Below are 22,877 nucleotides of genomic sequence, written 5' to 3' on the forward strand. Positions count from 1 at the left end.
AAAACAGCTTTGAAGTAGATTCGGGACTCCTCAATCAGACTTGGGAACCAAAAAAACATGATCGAGTGTAGCTTCACCTAGATAGGAACAAGCTATAGAAATTACAGTAAAGAATGTATGGCAAGAAAAGTATATACTTGGCAAACACAACTAGAGCAAATACCGAGCCAAGACTCATAGCTCGCTGTCATCTACCTCAGACTAAGGTTTCCAAATAGTTGAATGTAGGCCATAAATATGGTCGGCAGAGTCAAAGCAAGTGCTGCTGGTTTAGCATCGAGGGATATGCTCTAGAGGTAACCCCAGTTTAAGGGTCAGTGCTATCCGGGATCCTTGGGACATCCCTACCCTAAACCTGACCATAACCGTAACCCTTACCTAACCCTAACCTTAACCCTTACCTAACCCTAACCTTAACCCTTACCTTAATTTTACATTTCAACTTCAACGGGGTAGTCCCAAGGATCCTGGATTGGAACAGACCCAGTTTAAGCCCTTTGGACAGGCTAACGTGCAGTACACGGAGACAGGCTCCAGCCCAGTAACCCTGGAGCTCTGGCGGCTAGCTAAGCTAAGTATGGCTGCTATGGGTGAGAGAGGCTGTCGTCAGCTGCTGGCGGTTTGGGGTATTTCAGGACGGCTCGGTGGGTGTTAGCTACCACTAGCCAGTGATTCAGGAAGAGGATCCTGAGGAAAGGATAACCTCAATGCTGTCATCCTACGCCGAGCCACCTACAATTAGATGTATTTCAACTGTATAATCAGGCAGAATGGTAGACACACTGATGACCATGGACTTTCCCTGGTTTCCTTTCAGTGCATGTCCTACCAGCGACCACGGCCAAGAAGAGTCTGTGGAGACTGTTTGAAGGTAAGAACGCAACTCTCTTGTTCTCTGCATTGTACGTGACTAAAATAACGCAACAACAATAAATATGTCCTAAATATTTCTGCATAAGTGACTGACAACTGAAACACGAGTCTTCAGAGTTGTACGATACTATGACTGTGACTAATCTGGTTGGTTTTGTGTGTTTCAGACGTGTACCTGTGCGCTGTGCTGATCTGCTCTGTTGGACTGTTGTGCATGTGCATGTTCACCGTGGCGGTGACCTGCCAATATGTTCAGAGGAAGAAGAAGTTAAAAGGTGAGTAACACCCTATCCCCCCTCTTTCCATTCAACACTGAAACACTAATCTGGGCCACATTAACAGATCATTTAAAGCTAATGGACTCTGAGATGTAAAGCCAAGGCACGCTTTTTGATGACATGGTACAATGTTTTTTGCCCATCCTGCACTAATGCTTTGTCTCATTGCCTCATAGACAACTACCATTTGGTCAAGAGCCTACAGAACAGGTAACCTTCATCATTCAAACTAAAGTAACTGTGACTTATACTTCATCCACTATGGTACACACAGACTCTTTTCTTCCATGACTGCGATGGATACTTACATTTCCCTGCTTTAATTCTGCTGTGAACATGCCTGTCTGCTGTCTGCAGTTCAGGGGAGATGGTGACCAGTCTAGTCAGTGTGTCTTCTGCCCTGCCCAAAAAGCAGAGGAGGTACAGGAAGAAACGGAGCAAAACGCAGTCGGAGATACCACCAGAAATACCAGTTAAAGGTAAACAGACAGACTCTCAACAACATCATACATCTGTACCACAATTTCCCCTACCCAAGCATGTATGTTTTCTTACAAGCCTATCTTCATATCCACATTTGGGTATATGGTCTGGGGGAGGGAATGTGGTTAAAGTGATCATCAGAGCATAAAGGTGTACTGAAAACGGTGTGCTTCCTGATGCTAGAGATGTGAATTATCTGAGGAACATTGCTTTACTTACTACTACCTTTTGAGTCCATATATGGATCTACTATACTGTACGTGCTGGAATAGATCAACTGGAAAAAGAGCAAAGCAACTTTTCTTTTCAACTCTTTGTGATATCAGTGTGTTACCAGAAATAGTGCCAAGTTTATGGTCAACTAATCATGTAAGACAGCTGATTTTAAGAAAGTAACGTTTGTTCTTGATGGTGATATTTTGGTTCACCCTTGAGATTAATAGGCTGATGTTCGGCAGTTTTAAAGTGTTGCATCTGTCTCACAAGGAGTTCATGTCATGTTGTAGTAGTCTGAATGTGTCAAACATTGTATGTCTGTTCAACTCTGCTTTGACGTCTGCGTCCAAATCATCACTAATCAATGACAGGACGGGCATGGAAACATTGCAGACGGAGAACATTTTCGTTCTGGGTTTGGGTTTGAGGGGGAATATCTTTTTTGTTACACAGACAATGTGTTCCCTCGCTGCATACAGTAAATTATCATTGTATTCTTCCACAGCACCCATAGCAGACAAAATCCCAAAACCCAAACTTTTAAAGGTACAGCCGATGAAAGTGGTCTTGGTAAGTGTTCTGGGGTAACTCCTGATTCTTACATACAATTTGTTAGGCAACAGCTACAGTATTTCTGTAGAGGGCTGTCCAGAAATCTAGCATTTTCCTTTAAGTTGTTTTACTTTAAGTTTTACTTAGTTCGATTTTTGTGTATATGTGACTGTTATCCCGAGGTAATTATTGTCCAGTATCATATTGTAATAGACACAACATGAATAACTCGATTGACAAGTCTGCTTCTTCACACGTTTCATCTTTCTCCCCTGTAGCCGAAGATTACAGAGGAGAGCCTGACATATGCAGAGCTGGAGCTGGTCAAGCCTCTGCCGGACAACAAAGCCTCGTGCACAAGCACCGTGTACGCCCAGATCCTCTTTGAGGAGAGGCAAGTATGAGAAACACACCACTTATAGCTGTAGCTCATGTACAACATGTTCTATATATAATCAGCATTATTGTTTTATATTGTGTATTTCAATAAATTATTGGCAAGTTATTTGTATTTTTTTACAAAGCCAAAATGAGATGAGACACAAATGGGTTTTCTATACTGTGTTGAATTCTTATATTACAAATGACTTTTTACATTCTTTATTTTTTTTACATATTTTTTACATCTGCTTGATGTCTGTCATCTTCTGCTATGTTATTACAGCAGTACTGCAGCTGCGAAGGTTGACATTAAGGCAACAATTAGACGCCCACCCTCAGGCGATACATTTGTGCTATCACACAGCTCTTTCAACTGGTGCCAAAGTCAACGGGCTCTTGGTGACCCACTGTACTCAGAGCTGTGATCAGCTGTGACGGAACAGTTTAACTGGCTGCAAACAAAAGTCATTGTTTGGTTTGACTTGTAGCACCAGTGTATTCCTCTCACCTTATGATTACATAGCACATCATTAGGTGAGATTTTTGTAGTTTTGACTCCTGATAAGAACTACACCAATGACTAACTGCCGTTTCTTTATCTCTCAAGATCTGCACAACAGCGGAGATATTGTCTTCTGGTTTTTACTTTTCCGTGAATTTAAGTGTGTGTAAAAATGCTTAGTATGTTTAATGACCCCTTGGCTTTAACCATGGTAAAGTGAGCAAAACAAAAGGTTATTTTTTCTCCCCCAGTGAACTTGAAATGCCAGACATCCAGGCACCATAACCATTCCCCATCCCCCATAAGTCTCTCTCATTCATGAAGATCTATACATTGACTAATAATCCCCAGAGTGCATTGAGACGATTCCATGTAGGAAAAAAACAAGTCCTTCCCACATACATTGACCACAATGAAATCTATCTACACACATCTACACAATGACTCAAAGTAAACTTCCTGGGGTGAGAAAAATATCTTAAAACCTTTTTAAACTGTGAAAATTAGTCTCCTCCAAACCACATTTGACTTAATGGGAGGCCACTGCGTGGACCTCTAACTAGAACCATGTGTGAATGCTGAACATTGCACTTTCCTCTGCACTTTTCCTCTGCCATTCGTTTCACCCGGAGAGTGCCGTCGTCCGCACTCGTCAACATTACTCTCCTTTCTATTTGGAGCGCTTCTGTTGTTTGTTTTTGTCATTTGAAATGACATGTCGTCGTTGTCTGATGAAAACCTTGTAACTCCATTTTTGCCAATTTAAATGTTTTTACATTTATTCAATGTACTCTCACCATATCAATTCACTAGGACCAAGAAAATGTATTCAAAATAGCTTCTGAGGTTTCATAATTGTATGTTTGTTTCATTTACTGAAAAGTTTCTGTTTTGGAGATAAGAGGTTTTCATCAGACAGCGATGATATGTGTGTGTATAATGTATTATAAATGTGTTGTATAAACATAAAGCAGATGCATATGATCAGTGGTTATTAATCGCGTTTCCTTGTGCTTTCCTTCAAACCTCAACAGGATATCACTTCAGTGAAAAGTCATGTTATAAGGAAAAGGGAAATCGAACAACTAGCAGGTAAAAGAGAGATTTTGTGGTTTGACCATACCTCCATGTGTGCTTAATTGAGGAAATGGAGAGTGGGGTAAGGAGTGTCTCCTATTGTGGAGGAATAACTGTAATGAGAGAGAGAGAGAGAGAGAGAGAGAGAGCGAGAGAGAGAGAGAGAGAGAGAGAGAGAGAGAGTGTGAGAGAGAGAGAGAGAGAGAGAGAGAGAGAGAGAGAGAGAGAGAGAGAGAGAGAGAGAGAGAGAGAGAGAGAGAGAGACTAAATGAGAGGAGCAGTGTAACAGGCCCAGACAGGTTAGCAGAGGGAGCATTCGGAGTGACTTTAAATAGACCCAAAGAACAGTCTGCCTCCCTGCCCTGCACTCAGATGAAACTACAGAAGCCAGGGGGAAAAAAAGAAAAACAAAGCATATTTTGTTGTGTGTCACGGAGGTGGTCAGATCTAAAGTCTCCAGACATCACAAAGTTTCTGAATTGCAGTGTACAGTAAACATAGTGTAGCTGTTGCCTACGTATATCCTGTGTGGTAAGAGAAATAGGTACCGTGATTGTCAAAGTACCAGTCTGACATCTCTGACTCAGACTCAATAATCTATAGGAAATTAACACTTTAGGCTATTTAACCATGTCATGTCTCTCTGCAAATTACCAACTGGCTCTGTTAAACTCTCATTGTGTTCAAAGAGTGTTTAGGTCATTGGCTCACACTAAAAGTGTTGGGCCGTAACTAATGAAAACAGTTTGGTGCCTGATCCCCTCTGGCCCCATGCTGATGACATCACTCCTTAGTGACACACTATGAACGAAGCATTACATCTTTACAATATACAGCAAATTACTATTTTCATTGACGATGTTCTTCTGTATCGACAGGGTTGTTTCTTTTTCCACAATCACATTGGTAAGCAATGGCACAGTATCCAACTTCTCTCACAACCAAGCCCTTACATGTTCCTGTAAATCATAGTACCATTAGACACATTATGCAACTTCTCCAACTAAAATGATTATTGATACTCAGTCAAGTACCTTTGAAGTAGTTCCACAAACATTTATACAATAAAGAGCTCTTTGAATTTGATCTTTAGACTGTATGACAGGGTTGTATTGAGTCAGAGGAGAACAAAACCACATCCATTCAGGACTTGAATAAACATAACGACATGTTTATGCCCTTCCTTGCCTGTTTTCCTAAACATGATGTCCAACAAACTATAACTCATCCCTTGAATAGGCTACATGGCTAATTTGGCTATTCTTGAAATGAATTACAATACCAAAACAATCCAAAACAAAGATAGAAGACTTGCCAAGAAAATAAATGAGAATTGTACAGAAATCCTTTGTGAGTATCATCAGATGATTAGATAATTAGTCACTTGGGGTCTTATTTAACATATAATGACGCCTCTGTACCTGGTGACCAAGTGGGGCAGTAACACCAGACCAGAGGAAGGAAACAGAGAGGCTGTAGCAGACACTGTCAGCTGGCGCAGGTTTGGGGGTAGGAAAGCTGGACCGGACAGAACGGACGTCCTGCTAACAAGGACGTGAACACGGGTGGCTGCGTTCACACAGGCAGACCAATTCTGATATTTTTCCGACTAATTGTTTTTTTCACATCAGATATTTTTTCAGAGCTGATGTGATTGGTCAAAAGACCAATTAGTGAAAAAATATCATAATTGGGCTGCCTGTTTAAATGCAGCCGATGTGTCCAGCAATCCAGCCTCAGCACTTGGCCAATGTGCTAATATCGCAGCAGTAGATAGCCCAGTATGATTGTTAGTGTTTGACATTGTCAGCTACTAGAGGGTTTTCTTGAATGAAACAATAAGTATAATCAAAGTGTATCAGTAGAATGAACCCATAATAAGCTAAATGAATAGGTTAGTTAAAACACCAGTGAATGAAATGCAGGTATGTGTGTTTATAATCAACTGGTTGTCTGGCTGATACAAAGGAATCATCACCCCTCAAGTAGAGCAGAGCTCTTTTTACAGGGGAGGATGACAGACTGAACACAGGTAAACAAGAGGCCCTTGTGATGTGATGTCCTCCTGGGGACCAGAAACAGGATCCCATTGACAGACACACTGACCTGGGGGATCTGTCTAGCTTGGTCTCTGTCTGTGGACAACCCAATAAACCTGTGAGCTGAATGAACGCAATGACCCCCCCCCCCCCCACACACACACCCCTCTTCTCTCTCTCTCTCTCTCTCTCTCTCTCTCTCTCTCTCTCTCTCTCTCTCTCTCTCTCTCTCTCTCTCTCTCTCTCTCTCTCTCTCTCTCTCTCTCTCTCTCTCTCTCTCTCTCTCTCTCTCTCTCTCTCTCTCTCTCACTCTCACCCCACTCTCTCTCTCTGTCTGTCTGTCTGTGTCTCTCGCTCTCTCTCTCTGCAGATCATCAAGCGTAATCTATCCAGCCTATTCAAAGGTCCCCAAGGTGCAGTGGGCCTCGCTCAATTAGGTCAGTATGTCTGCCTGTCTTCACTACCTGCATACATCTGCATATGGTCTATGTGAAATTCAGGCACTGAAGTGAAGTTGGTTCTGTCTAATTGGCTAGCTAAACTATACCCTTACATTTATTGACACCAGATTCAGTTGTCTAACAAACTAAATCTACAAAGGCCATGGTAAATGTCAGAGCACAGCTTTGATGGAAATGTGTGCTTTATTAGGTACGTTTAATTATTTTCAAGCACCAGAGATGTTATTACTTTTCATAACACTTTTCATACTGCTAGTCCTCCTTCAGATTACATTTCTATCAACAATATTTCATATACATGAAAATAAGACTGACCATAGAATTAGAATGTATCTATTTACAATAGTGAGTGACATCATAAATACCGGTTCCATTCTTAGAACCATTCTCAGTAGAATACCAAATCATGGAATGGTAAGAGTTCTATATTAATCTGTGCTGCTGAAGTTTTGGATCAAGGTAACATACATTTATTTTCCTTCATCCATTAGCATGGTGCCATCTATTGGTGCTAAATGATACTGACTGAGATTAGTGTATCTTGAATGTGTGTCATGAAATACCTATCTGGCTAAAAAATACACTTGTTGACAGGGTTGGGTAATGTACCTAGTAATGTATGTGTGTAGCTGTAAGATATCCTATGAACCATGTGACAGATTTCATAAAGCTATTGGGCGAAGTCTGAGAAGTGGGTCATAGTGTATGCTATTTACAAACACAGGAAGGGGACCAGACCGAAAGGGACAAGTTCATTTATGTGCCCTGCTTTTCACTCAGTCTCAGTTTCTTGAAGTTGAATGACAATACTCTCTTAGGGCTTCCAATAGCCAAATATCCATCTTTCTCTATCTCCAAGTAAAAGAAAACATGTTGTTTTTGGTTTTCTATTCCTGTAGGATGAGGGCCCACTGATGTACTTCAATGTACAATTAAGTAAATGTTGCAGTAAATGACTTGAGAAATATGAGAATATAACATAAAAATAGTCTAAGATTTTCCACCATTTATGTCTCAACATGACAGGCTTATTTGTGCTTATTTGTTCTGAGATTCAACTGTATGCTAACTGTGTACAGAATGTATACAGTAAGGTATTAACAGCAACAACAGTACACTTACTCTTCCCCTGTAGGCTTCAGACCTAGTCATGAACAAAATTCAGTTGCTTGGTTACAAAGAAAAACGTGACAAATCTAGCAGCACTCACAGTGCACCCAGGCCAGGCTGACAGTTAAACACAGGGCCTCAGCTGTGTCCACTTAAAAACGTCAGAGCGGTGCACTTCCTGGTTTTTATTTACATGGCTCTCGGTGGCTCTTATGTATAATTCACAGCCAGGGAGATGGAATGATCTTCGACAAACACGGCCGTACCTTGGGAGAGTATTCCTGTGTCTTAGCTCTGGACTGATCTGGGTGGTGGTCTAACTCCAATGCTGGTAAGAAACACATTTTTTTCTTCTATTCTATAAGTTCAGAACAAAATAAACTTGATTATTGCTGAAAGGTCATGCAGTAGATTCAAGTGTTGATGTTAGTGTTGTAAGAGGTTAGGTTAAATAGGGGGAATGTGAGAATAGGTGAAACTGATTCATGATTGGTATTTAAAGACAAGCTATACAGTAAAAGCAATGACTATTCACTATTTTATTCTATATACTGTATTCTATAATATTCTACTGTATCTTAGTCCATGCCGCTCTGTCATTGCTCGTCCATATATGTATATATTCTTAATTCCATTCCTTACTTAGATTTGTGTGTATTGGGTACATTTTGTGAAATTGTTTGATATTACTTACTGCACTGTCGGAGCTAGAAGTACAAGCATTTCGCTACACCCGTAATAACATCTGCTAAACACGTGTATAAATAACATTTGATTTGATTTGAAAAGGTGAGATTGAGAGTTGTTGTGGTCAAGGTGCATGTTCATTCTCTGCTACCGTGGCAAACAACAGCCGGCTGTGTCATGTCCTTAGTTGTAATGTGATGAGATTAGTTACAGTGAGACAAGTCTATTGTCATGGATACAAGGGATTAAAACACGTAACAATATATATTACATCACGTTCTGGTTCTACTAGTAATTCCATTGTTCTACTGTCTACTTCATCTGTAAAGGAGAAATGAACAGCTTTGTAGTTAGAACCATGGAAAACAGAATAACATATTGATGGAACAGGTTAAATCTTAACCAAGGAAACCACCTTTAATCAAACTTGTTAAACACTAAACTCTTAACAAGTTGCACCTCCTTTATTTCTTCAAGCACCATGGCCAAGGGCAACAAGAAGTCAAAAGAGCCCAAAGGCCGGAAGATCACCTTGAAGATGGCAAAGCTGGCTCTGAAGCTGACCGTGGACGGCAAGCGTCGGCTGGACCTCAGCAACATGGAGATCGCCACCTTTCCCAAGTGCATCCTGAAGCTGTGTGATGTGGACGAGCTGGACCTGAGCCGCAACCTACTCAAGAAGATCCCAGACTCCATTGACAAGTTTGTCAACCTCCGCTGGCTTGATCTCCACAGCAACCAGCTGGACCACGTTCCGGAAGCTATCGGGCGCCTCCAGAACCTATACAGCCTCAACCTGTGTAACAACCTTCTGAGCACCGTAGGACTCCCCAACGAGATTGGCCTCCTGCAGAAGCTGAGGAGCCTCAACCTGGGCATGAACCTCCTCGAGCGCATCCCGTCCTCCATCGCAGCCCTCAAGGAGCTACGTCACCTGGGCCTGTTCAACAACCACCTGACACGGGTGCCCGAGTGCCTCCGCAACCTGCCCCACCTGGAGATCGTCAACCTGAAGTGCAACCCCATCCCCTCTGGGGATGACAAAGGCATAGACCCCATCCAGAGGGTGGAGTGCCTGTACCTGGTGAGGGAGAGCTGCCTGTGTGCCTCCTGCCTCAAGAAGATCAAAGACGACAGGCAGAGGGTGGACAGCAGGCTAAGCGGAGGCCCTGCTCATGGGAGGTCCATCTTCACCGGCCTGACCACGCCCAACTCGGTGGCGCAGGAGGACCAGGCCACCTGGAGGTGATTGATGAACCAGGGTTGTGACTAGATGGAGTACAGCTATGACCAGAAGTGACTTTTCGTAGCAGGTTAGGAGAGCATCTTAGCTAACCCTAACCCTTTTCCTGACCTTAACCTAATTCTCCTAACCTGCTACATTATTTATCCTAATCTGCTGCGTAAGTTCTCCTAACCTGCTACAAGAAAGTAACTTCCGGTAGCTGTATTCCACCTAGTCAGAACCAGGAACCAGGTCCTCCAGGATGTCATCAATAGGTCATCAAATGGTAATCAAGGACAGATTATTTAGGATGAGAACAATCCAGGTGCTCTATTGCAATAGCTACTTATTACAAACAATGGACATTAAGCATATCAGGAATTCTGGAAGAAGAAAACATTATAGGGGTTGCAGTGACACATCAGTAACCACAGCCTTTTATAAACTGCTGGGTCTGTGGTCTGTTCTACTCTACCGCCCTCTAGAGTTTGGACTACTGCAATGTTCTTCAACAAACTACTGGAAGAAAACCTGCCTTAGCTTCACTATACAGTATTCTCATGTGTGTCCTCTAAATCCTTTCACATGTTTCTGTTAATAAATAAGCTTTCCTTCTCATTCTTTATCTGATTATCTGTCTCCTGTGTTCCAGTAAGGAATCACACTAGGTCCAAGACAACAACATAGTTTTTATTTTTTATTTTACCCTTATTTTACCAGGTAAGTTGACTGAGAACACATTCTCATTTACATCAATGACCTGGAGAATAGTTACAGGGGAGAGGAGGGGGGATGAATCAGACAATTGGAAGCATAGGGCAATAATATATGTTTGGCTTGACAATGACAGTGAAGTAGGCAAAAGCACAAACTGATCTGGGATCAGGCTAGCAAAGACTGCCAACCCATTTCTGCACCAACCGTGACAGCTTGAAAAAGTCTGTGCTCGAATAGCCTTATTATCGTGCTATTACCATATCTTCTATTTTAATAAACCCTTGAGATACAAGGTCATCACCATCTCTAACATTACACCGTATTTACCATACGGCTGCCTGGGGATTACGCTGACCAGAGAAGTGCTGAGTCAACAAGAAGATGAAGACGGAATCAATAGATTCATTAGGTAGCCAACAGAAAGTACACAGTATTGATCTGACCATTATAAGATCTGGTCACCATCAATGTTATGAGGCGGTATCTTGTTCTAATTCTGTATTTCTTAATCAAAGCTATGGGGCTTCACTGATCAATCCCTTATCAATCCTCCTTTCTGTGTTCTGTCTATGTAGCCTCGACACAGGTGAGCAGTCTAACATGCTTTGCTTTACACACTGCTCACCACTGTGTCAGTGCTATAGGAAATCAATGCACCAGTACACACAGACACACACACACACACACACACACACACTCCGTCAGTCAGGCAGGCAGAATGCAGTGGAGCAGAAGCTGTGTGTGTGTGTGTGTGTGTGTGTGTGTGTGTGTGTGTGTGTGTGTGTGTGTGTGTGTGTGTGTGTGTGTGTGTGTGTGTGTGTGTGTGTGTGTGTGTGTGTGTGTGTGTGTGTGTGTGTGATGGACTTTAACACTCATCATTCAGACACGTGACAGCCAGGGTATACTCTGCTGTCAGAATGTTCCCCATCACATCCATTAGCAGATGAAATGATGACCCTTGCTAATTGCCAGTGACAGGGTAATGGGGATTTAGGCCTGGTGTAGCGGAGAACAGGGGCTGCAGGAGCACATGGGAATGAACTTTGTCTCTACAGACGTCACAGGTTTGAACCAATAAGCCCCAATTTGATTTTTTCACTGGTCAATTATGACTGTAGAATTCACTCAGTGTGTTTGGAGTCCACCTCCCACTCCTTTGGAATAACATTATTACTACAGATATGTGTATTCTGGTATAACTGAATATATAGTATTAAATATTTAGAAGAAGATAAAAGATTGACTTGCACTGGCTTTAGTGCAAGTGCATTTACTCCCGAGTGGCGCAGTGGTTTAAGGCACTGTATCGCAGTGCTAGCTGTGCCACTAGAGATCCTGGTTCGAATCCAGGCTCTGTTGTAGCTGGCCGCGACCGGGAGACCCATGGGGCGGCGCACAATTGGCCCAGCGTCATCTAGGGTAGGGGAGGGAATGGCCGGCAGGGGATGTAGCTCAGTTCGTAGAGCATGGCGTTTGCAATGCCAGGGTTGTGGGTTCGATTCCCACAGGGGGTATGAAAAAAATAAAAAAAAAATAAAAAAAGTAATGTGTGTGTGAGGATAAGAGCGTCTGCTAAATGACTAAAATGTAAAATGTTAAGGAATAGCCCAAACAGTGGTTATAGGTTTTCATTTCTGTATTCAATGACATCATTCATATACAGTAAACGCCCACCCCAGATATGACCCAGATGTCCGTTCATCGCATCCTAAATAACTGTCAGTGTAACTACAATCTGTAAAGTAATTTAGTCTATACCTGTTTGTAAACGACCCATTCATTTCTTTAGATGCCAGATATTTAATGAAGTGTAAGTCCCCAGCATTTCCACTAACACTAGATTGAGTATAATGAATAGTATGTTTGGCACAGTGTCAACCATCGAAAAAAATATTGACTGTAGAAACAAATGATGTAGATCTGCAAAGCCTTCTGTCAATACAGTCACTGCCAAACACCCCCATTTATTCCATCCCAGCCATTACAATGAGCCCGTCCTCCTATAGCTCCTCCCACCAGCCACCTCTGTTTAATATTTAACTAGAGAGCGAAGCTCTGGATTCCCATTTGCAGACAGTCAGCAATAGCGCTAGTCAGCATATTCCAATTCAGTACAAGGACATGCATTGACCCAAGAAGAGAGGCTACATGTGTATTATAAACTGGTGGTCGAGCCCTGAATGCTGATTGGCTGACAGCAGTGGTATATCAGACAGTATACCACAGGTATGAAAAAACATGTATTTTTACTGCTCTAATTACATTGGTAACCAGTTCATAATAGCAATAAGGCACCTCAGGGGGTTGTGGGATATGGCCAATATACCATGGCTAAGGGCTGTATCCAGGCACTCCACGTTGTGTCATGCGTAAGAACAGCCCTTAGCTGTGGTATATTGGCCACATATAGTGGCTTGCGAAAGTATTCACCCCCTTGGCATTTTTCCTATTTTGTTGCCTGGAATTAAAATAGATTTTTGGGGGGGTTGTATCATTTCATTTACACAACATGCCTACTACTTTGAAGATGCAAAATATGTTTTATTGTGAAACAAACAAGAAATTAGACAAAAAGAATTTCCCTGTATTTAGCGCCATCCATCATTCCTTCAGTTCTGACCAGTTTCCCAGTCCCTGCCGATTAAAAACATCCCCACAGCATGATGCTGCCACCACCATGCTTCACTGTGGGGATGGTGTTCTCGGGGTGATGAGAGGTGTTGGGTTTGCGCCAGACATAGCGTTTTCCTTGATGGCCAAAAAGCTCAATTTTTGTCTCATCTGACCAGAGTACCTTCTTCCATATGTTTGGGGAGTCTCCCACATGCCTTTTGGCGAACACCAAACGTGTTTGCTTATTTTTTTCTTTAAGCAATGGCTTTTTTCTGGCCACCCTTCCGTAAAGCCCAGCTCTGTGGAGTGTACGGCTTAAAGTGGTCCTATGGACAGATACTCCAATCTCCGCTGTGGAGCTTTGCAGCTCCTTCAGGGTTATCTTTGGTCTCTTTGTTGCCTCTCTGATTAATGCCCTCCTTGCCTGGTCCGTGAGTTTTGGTGGGCAGCCCTCTCTTGGTATGTTTGTTGTGGTGCCATTGTCTTTCAATTTTTTTATATAATGGATTTAATGGAGCTCCGTGGGATGTTCAAAGTTTCAGATATTTGTTTATAACCCAACCCTGATCTGTACTTCTCCACAACTTTGTCCCTGACCTGTTTGGAGAGCTCCTTCGTCTTCATGGTGCCGCTTGCTTGGTGGTGCCCCTTGCTTAGTGGTGTTGCAGACTCTGGGGCCTTTCAGAACAGGTGTATATATACTGAGATCATGTGACAGATCATGTGACACTTAGATTACACGCAGGTGGACTTTATTTAACTAATTATGTGACTTCTGAAGGTAATTGGTTGCACCAGATCTTATTTAGGGGCTTCATAGCAAAGGGGGTGAATACACATGCAAGCACCACTTTTCCGTTATTTATCATTTTAAAGTAATTTTTTTTCATTTCCCTTCATCAATTTGGACTATTTTGTGTATGTCCATTACATGAAAACCAAATAAAAATCCATTTAAATTACAGGTTGTAATGCAACAAAATAGGAAAAACACCAATGGGGATGAATACTTTTGCAAGGCACTGTACCACACCCCCTCGGGCCTTATTGCTTAATTACAGGATTTCCTGCAGGTTTTTCACACTGCTAGTGCTAAGCCATGGTATTTCCCATTTCAAACAATCCATCATAAACCATTAGACAACAATACAACAACATGTGATGCACCTCAGAAATAGACATAGGAGCCCATATATCATGGTGTATGTTGTGTCAGGGGTTATGAGTGAACAAAAACAGCAGTGCCCAGCCCAACGCTAACCATAGCCCTATACGCTATCCATGGTCGTGAGGTTTTTATTGCTGTCTCATTTTGGTCTCGTGCTAGGGTGTGTGTGCCCCCCCCCCCCCTCGGGCTCTCTGTAATAAGAGCATCTGTGGTCTACAGGGCAGCGCTGATTCAATTACAATGGAGGATTTAAAGCTATTATCCTCCATACGGGAAGAGGAGGATGAAGAGAAGGAGAGGAGGAGGATGAAGAGGAGGAGAGGAGGAGGATGAAGAGGAGGAAAGGAGGAGGAAAGGAGGAGGAGGATGAAGAGGAGGAAAGGAGGATGATGAAGAGGAGGAGAGGAGAAGGATGAAGAGGAGGAGAGGAGGAGGATGAAGAGGAGGAGGAGGATGAAGAGGAGCAGAGGAGGGGGATGAAGAGGAGGAGAGAGGGAGAGAGAGGGAGGGAGGGTGGGAGAGAGAGAGCGATAATATACAGAGATCTAGAGAGAGAGATGTAGAAAAGGGAGAACACAGGGAGAATGAGAGAGGTAGAAAAGCAACACAGACAGAAGAGAAAGAGAAAATGAACATTTGTGAAAAACAGAGAAACACGCGGCTGTAGACGATTAAGATGGTGGCTGACAGCCAGAGAGAGAGGAAGAGAGAGAGAGAGAACAGCAGCTCTGCTCCTTGTGTGTTTCAGCCCCAGTGAAGCCTGCGCTTGGAAGGGCATTCTAATCACACACCGGCGTTTACTGGTCAGTGTGGTGTAGTAATATGGGATGAGATCCCCCCTCCCTCCACCCTCCTTACCGGCGTGGTCGCCCTGGAGATGAATAATGCAGCAGGGAGGGGTGGAGGACATTGAGTGTGTGCGAGGAGGAAGGATCCCTCCCCCTCAGCATCAGCCCCAGCCCCCTAGCCTGCTGTTGCTGCTGCTGCTGTTGCCTACTGCAGAACGTCAGTGGGAGAGAGGAGAGAATAGAGGAGAGGCAGCACAGAGGAGAGGATGGTGTGTTGAGAGAGCGTGACAGAGAACGAGAACGAGAGGGGTGGGGTGCCGAACGGACGGACGGATGAACATGCCCAGAGGGGAGAGTGTGGTCTTCCAGCGATGACAGCCATGCTGAGTCCCAAGATTAGACAGACCAGGAGAGGTGAGAGAGCCGAGAGCAATGTATTTTTCTCTAACCATACTACTACTACTACATATCTGAATGGAGCACATGGGCGGTACACACAGATCGTTCTACTACGATGCTGTGAATGACATCATCATCTCCTGTTTCATCCTGATAATGCTGACCAGACGCTTGTCTGTCAGTTGCTGCTTTTGCGGCATTGAATGGTGAACGTCAAAATGATGCAGGTGTGTTTCGATAGTAAATGTGAAAGGGTAAATATCACAGGATACAGGGATAGGTCACTTTGTTGTCTGTATTCTCTTATTATCTCTGAAATAAGATCAAATTGAGAGTTTATGAGAAACAAAATGGATGAATTAAATAGATTCAATTAGCTTTGTGGTTCTAAGATACACACATTCTCTGCATAGATTTTGTAATTGGAACGTAATTGCTTCTTTTTATTCATTCAACAAAACACATGAAAAAATCCGATTTCAATTCCTGGTCCATAGAAATCTATTTCCTGGTCCATGGAAACGTCATTAAATAGCCCACATCACAGCTGTTTCACTCTCCTCATCACCATGTATTTGAAGAGATCCCACTGCTGTACTAAACTACACATGGACATTACTGACAGCTGAGCTACAGGCACAGTAGTACACACACACACACACACACACACACACGCACACACACACAGCATAGATACAGTACACACACACCAGTATACCCCCCCACCACCAATCCGAGTGGCGCCTACTACAGTTTCTCCAGCAACGCAAACACTCCACTGTTTCTCAATGGGTTAATACATTCATCAACCGCAGATAGAGTCAGTGGAAATGATGCACCTGTAACTCTACCAGCTCCTTCCCATGCATCATAAATCACACAGCAACCAGATTCATGAAATTGAATTTCTCAAAATGGATTCCATGCTTGTACAAAAAGAGCCAGGGAATTAATCTTGTGGCTATACATCCATACCGTGTGTTGATGAATACACAGCTCAAAAGTGCATTATTAACAATGGTGACTGGATATCATAGGCTATAGTATGCGTGTGTGCAATGCAATCATGCAGTCATATTTCTCTATGGCCATGATGACTATCTCTGGCTTGAGTTTCACGTTGAAACATCATAAGGTAGGTATGATCAACAGGAAAACAGCCACACTTAGTCTATGTAATTACTATGGATCAGAGTCATGTATTTAGCTAACATGGCTGCATCATAATGCTCATTCTAGACATTATATTCCCCATGTAATGTTAATGGGGCGCTAACATGGCTGCCATAGAATGTTGCAGTGGCATGTAAATGCTCATAATGCTCATTATAGACATTATATTCCCCATGTAATGTTAATGGGGCACTAACATGGCTGCCATAGAATGTTGCAGTGGCATGTAAATGCTCATAATGCTCATTATAGACATTATATTCCCCATGTAATGTTAATGGGGCACTAACATGGCTGCCATAGAATGTTGCAGTGGCATGTAAATGCATCATAATGCAGAAACCTCAATGTCTCAACTCTCTAAATACATGGCTCTGCTATGGATTAAATCATACAATATGTCATTACTATGGGTTAGACATATATACCATACGCTAGTAGCAGCACATTGAAACATGCTAAATAAACAGGTTATATAGAGCACATCTTAGCTGGCATGATATCATGCTTTTAGACATTAGCTCATTGATTGATGGTATTAATAAAGCTTATACACAATAAACATTACTCATGATGCACATCCTTGGCAGACTATTCTCTAGGGTCAGGGGGTACATGATAGATAGAATCAGGAGGAGGTCCACCAATCTACTAAATCGTTCATTGAAGATAACTATAGATCATATGGAGGGGATAGCATGTGTGAGTTTGAATCCCTGAGCTACTAGGAGAGTGAAACATCCATTTACTTAACCGTAAACATGGAAATAAATACTATGAACGCACACTCCTTAGCTAAATGAATTGCTAGTATTTTGTGAAAATGTTCACTTCCACAACAGTCTCAATGTTACAGATTGAGTGAGACCACATTGTAGCTACACCCATGACAACACAGGGAAGGTATGAATCACTGTGAGGAGAAATGTCCAAACTGGCTCAGTGTAGCATTTGGCCTACAAACACACACACACACACACACACACACACACACACACACACACACACACACACACACACACACACACACACACACACACACTCACACACACACACACATTCACACACTGACTCAGATAATTGGGCAGTGTATTCCAATGCGCCCACGGATTGCAACAGCTGGTGCGAACTACAGTACATTACATTACTATGGCAACATTTACAAATCATTCCTTTATTTCTCTTGGACCTAGTTGGTTTCTTCCTGTGGAGACGAATTTGAAAGGGCAGTGTGGAAACTGGAAAACAAGACTCATGAGGCTTCCCCCAAATGTCCGTTTAGAAAACCCACAACGCCACTGTGTCCTGAAACACCACTGATGTAATACATCTGTCCGTAATGAGGGAATAATGACTACAGTAATGAAATACTTTCTCATTTTAGTTCCAATTAAGACAATATTGTTATTCGATATTTGGGTTCTATTTAATCCACATTAAGTGGATTAGAAGTTCAGCTTTACAGCATGAATTAAATTGAAAGGCAATGTTCCTGCTTTAGTGGAGACTGTATTCACGGTAAACGCTGCATAAGTCGGCTCAATCGGAAATTACCTTAACATTTCTAGCGCGGAATCTGTAACGCATCAGCTTTCAACAGATTTAATAGAGTCCATTGTATCTCACAATACACCAATTAAAATATTAGAACAAAAGAGCTCAAACGAGACTCTACTAACCGTGCTTACAGTCCCTCCAGGACTCTTGAGTGTACAGTATGCACTTACTCTAATAAGGCTTCCAGGGTAGAACACAGGACTGTGATTGAGTGGGGCCAGCAGTGCAGCCAGACACAGTGACGCAGGCAGAGAGGGATGGTTGTAGACGGAGAGAGAGATGGTTAATGTGATATACGGCCCATGTTCCTCTTGTGAGTTTAACCCATTAGGAGTGGAGCCAGGCAGCCATGGAGGTAGGAGTGGAGGGGGACCATGATGACTAGGCTATAGTGGCCATGCTATGTTGTGCCACAGCCCAGCCCACAACCACAGACCCAATGACTGTAAATGAATGAACAGTTTGAACTATCGATTCATTCCAATTAAACATGGTGGGTGGTGCCGGGGAGATGTCGGGAAGTGTCTTTTCAGGGCGTCTGCATCTATACTATAGCATTCTCCATCCTTAGGGTCATGAGTTTTCTCTGACAATGTGAGAAACTCCTGGCCATCCATCCCCATCCCATATCGCAAGAAGAAGAAGAAGAAGAAGAAGAAGAAGAAGAAGAAGAAGAAGAAGAAGAAGAAGAAGAAGAAGAAGAAGAAGAAGAAGAAGAAGAAGAAGAAGAAGACGGAGAGAAAAGGCTGAATAAACATTGATTTTCATCCCCCCTTCTGCCTCTAAGCCATCTGAGCATTGATCCTGAGTGTGTCACACAGGAGGCCCAGCAGAGGGGATGTCTGCCGGATTGATTCTTATAAATTATACATGATAATCAAATAGTTTTGTCTTGTTTGCCTTGCCGCTGTTTGGCACCGTGAGATGTGTTGCTGAGTGGTTATTCTCTAAGGATGGTCTCTAGAAGCTGAATTCAGGGTTTAGTTTATTTTGGAAAATATCATGATCAATGCATGCTGTTTTTTCCACTTGTAATCACCAGATGTTACTTTCTGCACATGTTGTACTGTATTCAAATCAAATGTTATTGGTCACATACACATATTTATCAGATGCTTTTGCGGGTGTAGCGAAATGCTTGTATTTGATTTAAATAGAAATAACACACAAAAACACAAAATACTGCAAAGTTGCTTAGGAGCTAGAAGCAGAGCCGCCATGTCTGTCGGCGCCTTCTTCTCTCTGAGAAAAATATTGAGTAATATTGTGTGATTCCTGTACTTGATAATGTAGCTCACTTCATCAATTGTGTTGCATAGAGAACAGACAGAAACTGATACAGGGACAGGGACAGCGCGTGACTCCAGAGCCTCCTGACAGACGTAGCCTATAAACTGCATCTGAAATGGTCCTTGACTGAGCTCACATTACACTAAAACACAGAGACAATCCCAGGAGGCCTTGTTATCCCAGTTCAAACAGGTTCCTGGTTCTATTGGTCTGCCAAAATAACTATCTTCCAGGGGCTTTACATTCATCGCTTATATCACCTGAGGCCTCTCCTTTCGTCCCTGTGTCGGGTGAGTCTCCAGCCACCTCTACCCAGGGGAGGAAGGGGGGCCTCAGCCTCAGCCCCAGGACAGGTCATGGTGTGTGTGGTATGTGCATAACCATGGCAACCCTGGAGCGCACACACACTGCGTGCATGTGCCTGTCTCCCTGCTGCTTAAATGTGTATTTGTATTCATGTGTGTATGTGTGTGTCTCCACTCTCCAGCCCGGTCCAAGAGCATGGTGATGGGAGATGTGTCCCGGGGCCCATGCCGCCCATCCTCCCCCAGTCTCCAGGAGGGGGCTCTGAAGGCTGGCTGGCTGAAGAAACAGAGGAGCATCATGAAGAACTGGCAACTGAGATGGTTTGTGCTGCGCTCCGACCAGCTTTTCTTCTACAAAGAGGAGGAGGAGACCAAGCCACAGGTACTGAACATCCACACCTAAGCTCTTCTTCACGTTCTTACAGAGGTTAGCTGAAATCCTTTATTTGGTTGAATGTGGGACCTTACTATATAACCAATGTCACAGGTTCAGATCCTCTCCACAAATACTTTGCTTGTTTGCTGGGGTTTTTCATCCATTCCTTAGACACGCAGGTCAAAAGGCCAATATAAAATAAAGCACTTTCTATACCATGACCTAGCCTGGATGGATTACGTTGTCATCGTGCCCTGCCTAGGAGGAAAATCAGCATGAAATATAATTTTGATACCGTCGCTCAATGTTGGTCAGGAGTCATGACACCTGTTAGTTGACACCTTTTAATCACAGGCTGTCAATAGTCATCCAGCCAGCATTGATTTCTCTACACACCTCCTTGCACGGTAATCAGGATGTGTGGAAGTGTCAATCTGGACGCTTTTTCCCCATCTAATCAATAGGAATCGGAGCACCGTAAGCAAATCACACAGCAAGGTCTCACACTGAGATGAAAGGAAATTATAATTGGAGGAAGGACATTTGCACAAAAGCGATTTATAGTCATTTCTCATCATGTAGAGCAGGTCATTAAGGAATGGATTGGTGTTAGAGCCAGAGAGTTTGCTCCAAGGCTCATTCTGAAGGAAGAATAATCTCAGATCTTGAGTTACATCTTGGTTCTTCTCATTCATTCGTTCCCACCGGCAGTATTCAAGGCACATTGTACACTTGGGAGATCTGCTGCTGGTCTGCTAGCCCTGCTCCAACGTTCTATCAATTTGTTGCCATGGTGACTAATGTGGCGACAGCTTGGCCTCTGGTTTGGCCATTTGGAAGATCCCAGCTTGTTTGATGTGGGATAGTGCCAGCACCAGACTGGTAGAATGAGACCGACTTTCCTTCTGAGAAGTCTCTAATTAACAGGCCTTGATTCCGTTGTTAAATGACTATTGATCTGCATTTGATAATGTGTACATTTCAGATTAAAGAGATCGATATAAATATAGAGATCTTCGGTCTATTTTCTACCCTAATATTCTCATCACGATGTAATCAATATTTGTGATTTAACCGATTAGAGTCTCACTGAGGTATCGTTAATCTTTGGTTTCGAATGGATGGATTCCCAAATGCTGCTGATTCCTGTGTTTCAGTGAAGTCCTTCTCTGTTTGTTTGTTCAAGGGCTGCATACCCCTGCAGGGCTGTCAGGTGAATGAGCTCACCGCCAACCCAGAAGAACCAGGGAGACATCTTTTTGAAATCGTTCCAGGTGAGGTGATCCATCAACACCAAACCCTATCCTCTTCTCACAAAAAAAATACATGTGCTGTCAAAGTCAGGCATCACTCAAGCTGACTCAAGATTTTATGAGGAAGATATATATTTATTTTAGCATATTGCAGTTTCCTCAATGCCACATTAGGCCAGCAGGGGGCAATGCTGATGTTTCACAACGGCGGCTGGTGTAGAGAATGGAGATGTAGGACACAAACAGTACACACTACCGTCTGGTTGATGAGCTTGCACTCAATGCACTGTGCAATTATATCACCAGCTAAGAATTGCTCCTGAAATCCTGTGGATGTTAATCTCTCTCATAACATAATTTCCAAACCAAGACTTCAGAATCAGAACAAATCTCTAAGAACACATTAATACCTTAGAGTGAAAAGAGAATGTTCTAGTCTTGTCCAGGCTTATTAACCCCAATAGCAGGGTCTCATGTCTATCAGGAGTCTGTTACAGTTGACATCCATACACAGACAATACAAAGCTTTGCCTGGGGGCGAGTGTGCTGGAAAGGCCGTACTCAGTCAGCTCCTCAAGCTTTTGGTTGCGCTCAATACATAATAATGGTCATTTTCAATTAAAGTCACTCAGAGTGTGCGAGGTAGCTATATCACTCAGTAAAAGGGTATTTGCTAGGTGGTTTTTCCCAGTGGGTCCCTGTGTGTTTTATTTATGCTGAGTAAATATTGCAGGAGAGTGTGACCCCAATCAACCAAGTGTGGATGGGCCAGGCAGGCAGGCAGGCAGGCAGGCAGGCAGGCAGGCAGGCAGGCAGGCAGGCAGGCAGGCAGGCAGGCAGGCAGGCAGGCAGGCAGGTAGGCAGGCAGGCAGACAAGGCCATTTCTGACGACCATTAAAACAGTGAGAATGGAAGAATGGAAAGGGGATTGAATTTCAATCTGGGCTGTGCACTTTGCATACCTCTCACTCCCAAACCCAACTCATCCCCTCCATACCCCCTAAATCTAAAGTTTACAAGTTATTCAATTCTCAGGCCATTGTTGTTTTTTCTCCCTCTTTCTTTTATTGTTAATCAGCTTAAATGAAAGCTTTTTCGCTTCTCAGCTTTGAAATGAACAGCCACTGAGGGCTTAGGTTGACTTTCGCATTACAATAAAGATCCACTCTGGCACTTTAGTAAGGGGGGTTGGGAAACAGGGGATCATGGTAAACAAGTATTACTGTAAGGCTTCAACAGAGGTGCAGGGAAGCTTTCTGTACACTTCTTACAGTGGGTCCAGATGGACTATTACATTCATCCATATCAGCCAAAATGGAGTCAGATCCACTTTGGACTGATGGTCCTATGTCCT

At 43.0% G+C, this 22,877-nt stretch overlaps 3 protein-coding genes across 3 annotated transcripts in view; all 3 read left to right on the forward strand.

Annotated features, from left to right (window-relative positions):
- Positions 1 to 4,281, forward strand: part of LOC311141788 (V-set and transmembrane domain-containing protein 4-like) — a 19,041-nt gene extending 14,760 nt beyond the window's left edge. Inside the window, exons 3-8 of the mRNA XM_084177246.1 lie at positions 818 to 871; positions 1,041 to 1,148; positions 1,328 to 1,361; positions 1,509 to 1,630; positions 2,356 to 2,420; positions 2,681 to 4,281. Of these exons, the coding sequence (XP_084033372.1) occupies positions 818 to 871; positions 1,041 to 1,148; positions 1,328 to 1,361; positions 1,509 to 1,630; positions 2,356 to 2,420; positions 2,681 to 2,806 (509 nt within the window). The 3' untranslated portion in view covers positions 2,807 to 4,281. The remainder of the gene's footprint in view (positions 1 to 817; positions 872 to 1,040; positions 1,149 to 1,327; positions 1,362 to 1,508; positions 1,631 to 2,355; positions 2,421 to 2,680) is intronic.
- A 3,918-nt stretch (positions 4,282 to 8,199) lies between these two features.
- lrrc18b (leucine rich repeat containing 18b) lies at positions 8,200 to 10,501 on the forward strand. The gene is made up of 2 exons (XM_084186534.1): positions 8,200 to 8,303; positions 9,137 to 10,501. The coding sequence occupies exon 2, from the start codon at positions 9,141 to 9,143 to the stop codon at positions 9,906 to 9,908; it is 768 nt and encodes a 255-aa protein (XP_084042660.1). The 5' UTR covers positions 8,200 to 8,303; positions 9,137 to 9,140; the 3' UTR covers positions 9,909 to 10,501.
- Positions 10,502 to 15,541: 5,040 nt separating this feature from the next.
- Positions 15,542 to 22,877, forward strand: part of LOC311129893 (rho GTPase-activating protein 22-like) — a gene marked incomplete at both ends in the record, with an annotated part of 35,570 nt that continues 28,234 nt past the window's right edge. The window contains 3 exons of the mRNA XM_084162422.1: positions 15,542 to 15,584; positions 20,077 to 20,276; positions 21,457 to 21,544. Coding sequence (XP_084018548.1) covers positions 15,542 to 15,584; positions 20,077 to 20,276; positions 21,457 to 21,544 — 331 coding nt within the window. The remainder of the gene's footprint in view (positions 15,585 to 20,076; positions 20,277 to 21,456; positions 21,545 to 22,877) is intronic.

This window comes from Coregonus lavaretus (genome assembly GCF_964263955.1).
Source record: "Coregonus lavaretus genome assembly, chromosome: 1".
NCBI classification, from domain to species: Eukaryota; Metazoa; Chordata; class Actinopteri; order Salmoniformes; family Salmonidae; genus Coregonus; species Coregonus lavaretus.

Bases quoted from the DNA above. Each gene is read 5' to 3' on its own strand.
- lrrc18b (XM_084186534.1), top strand. From the start codon at position 9,141: ATGGCCAAGGGCAACAAGAAGTCAAAAGAGCCCAAAGGCCGGAAGATC.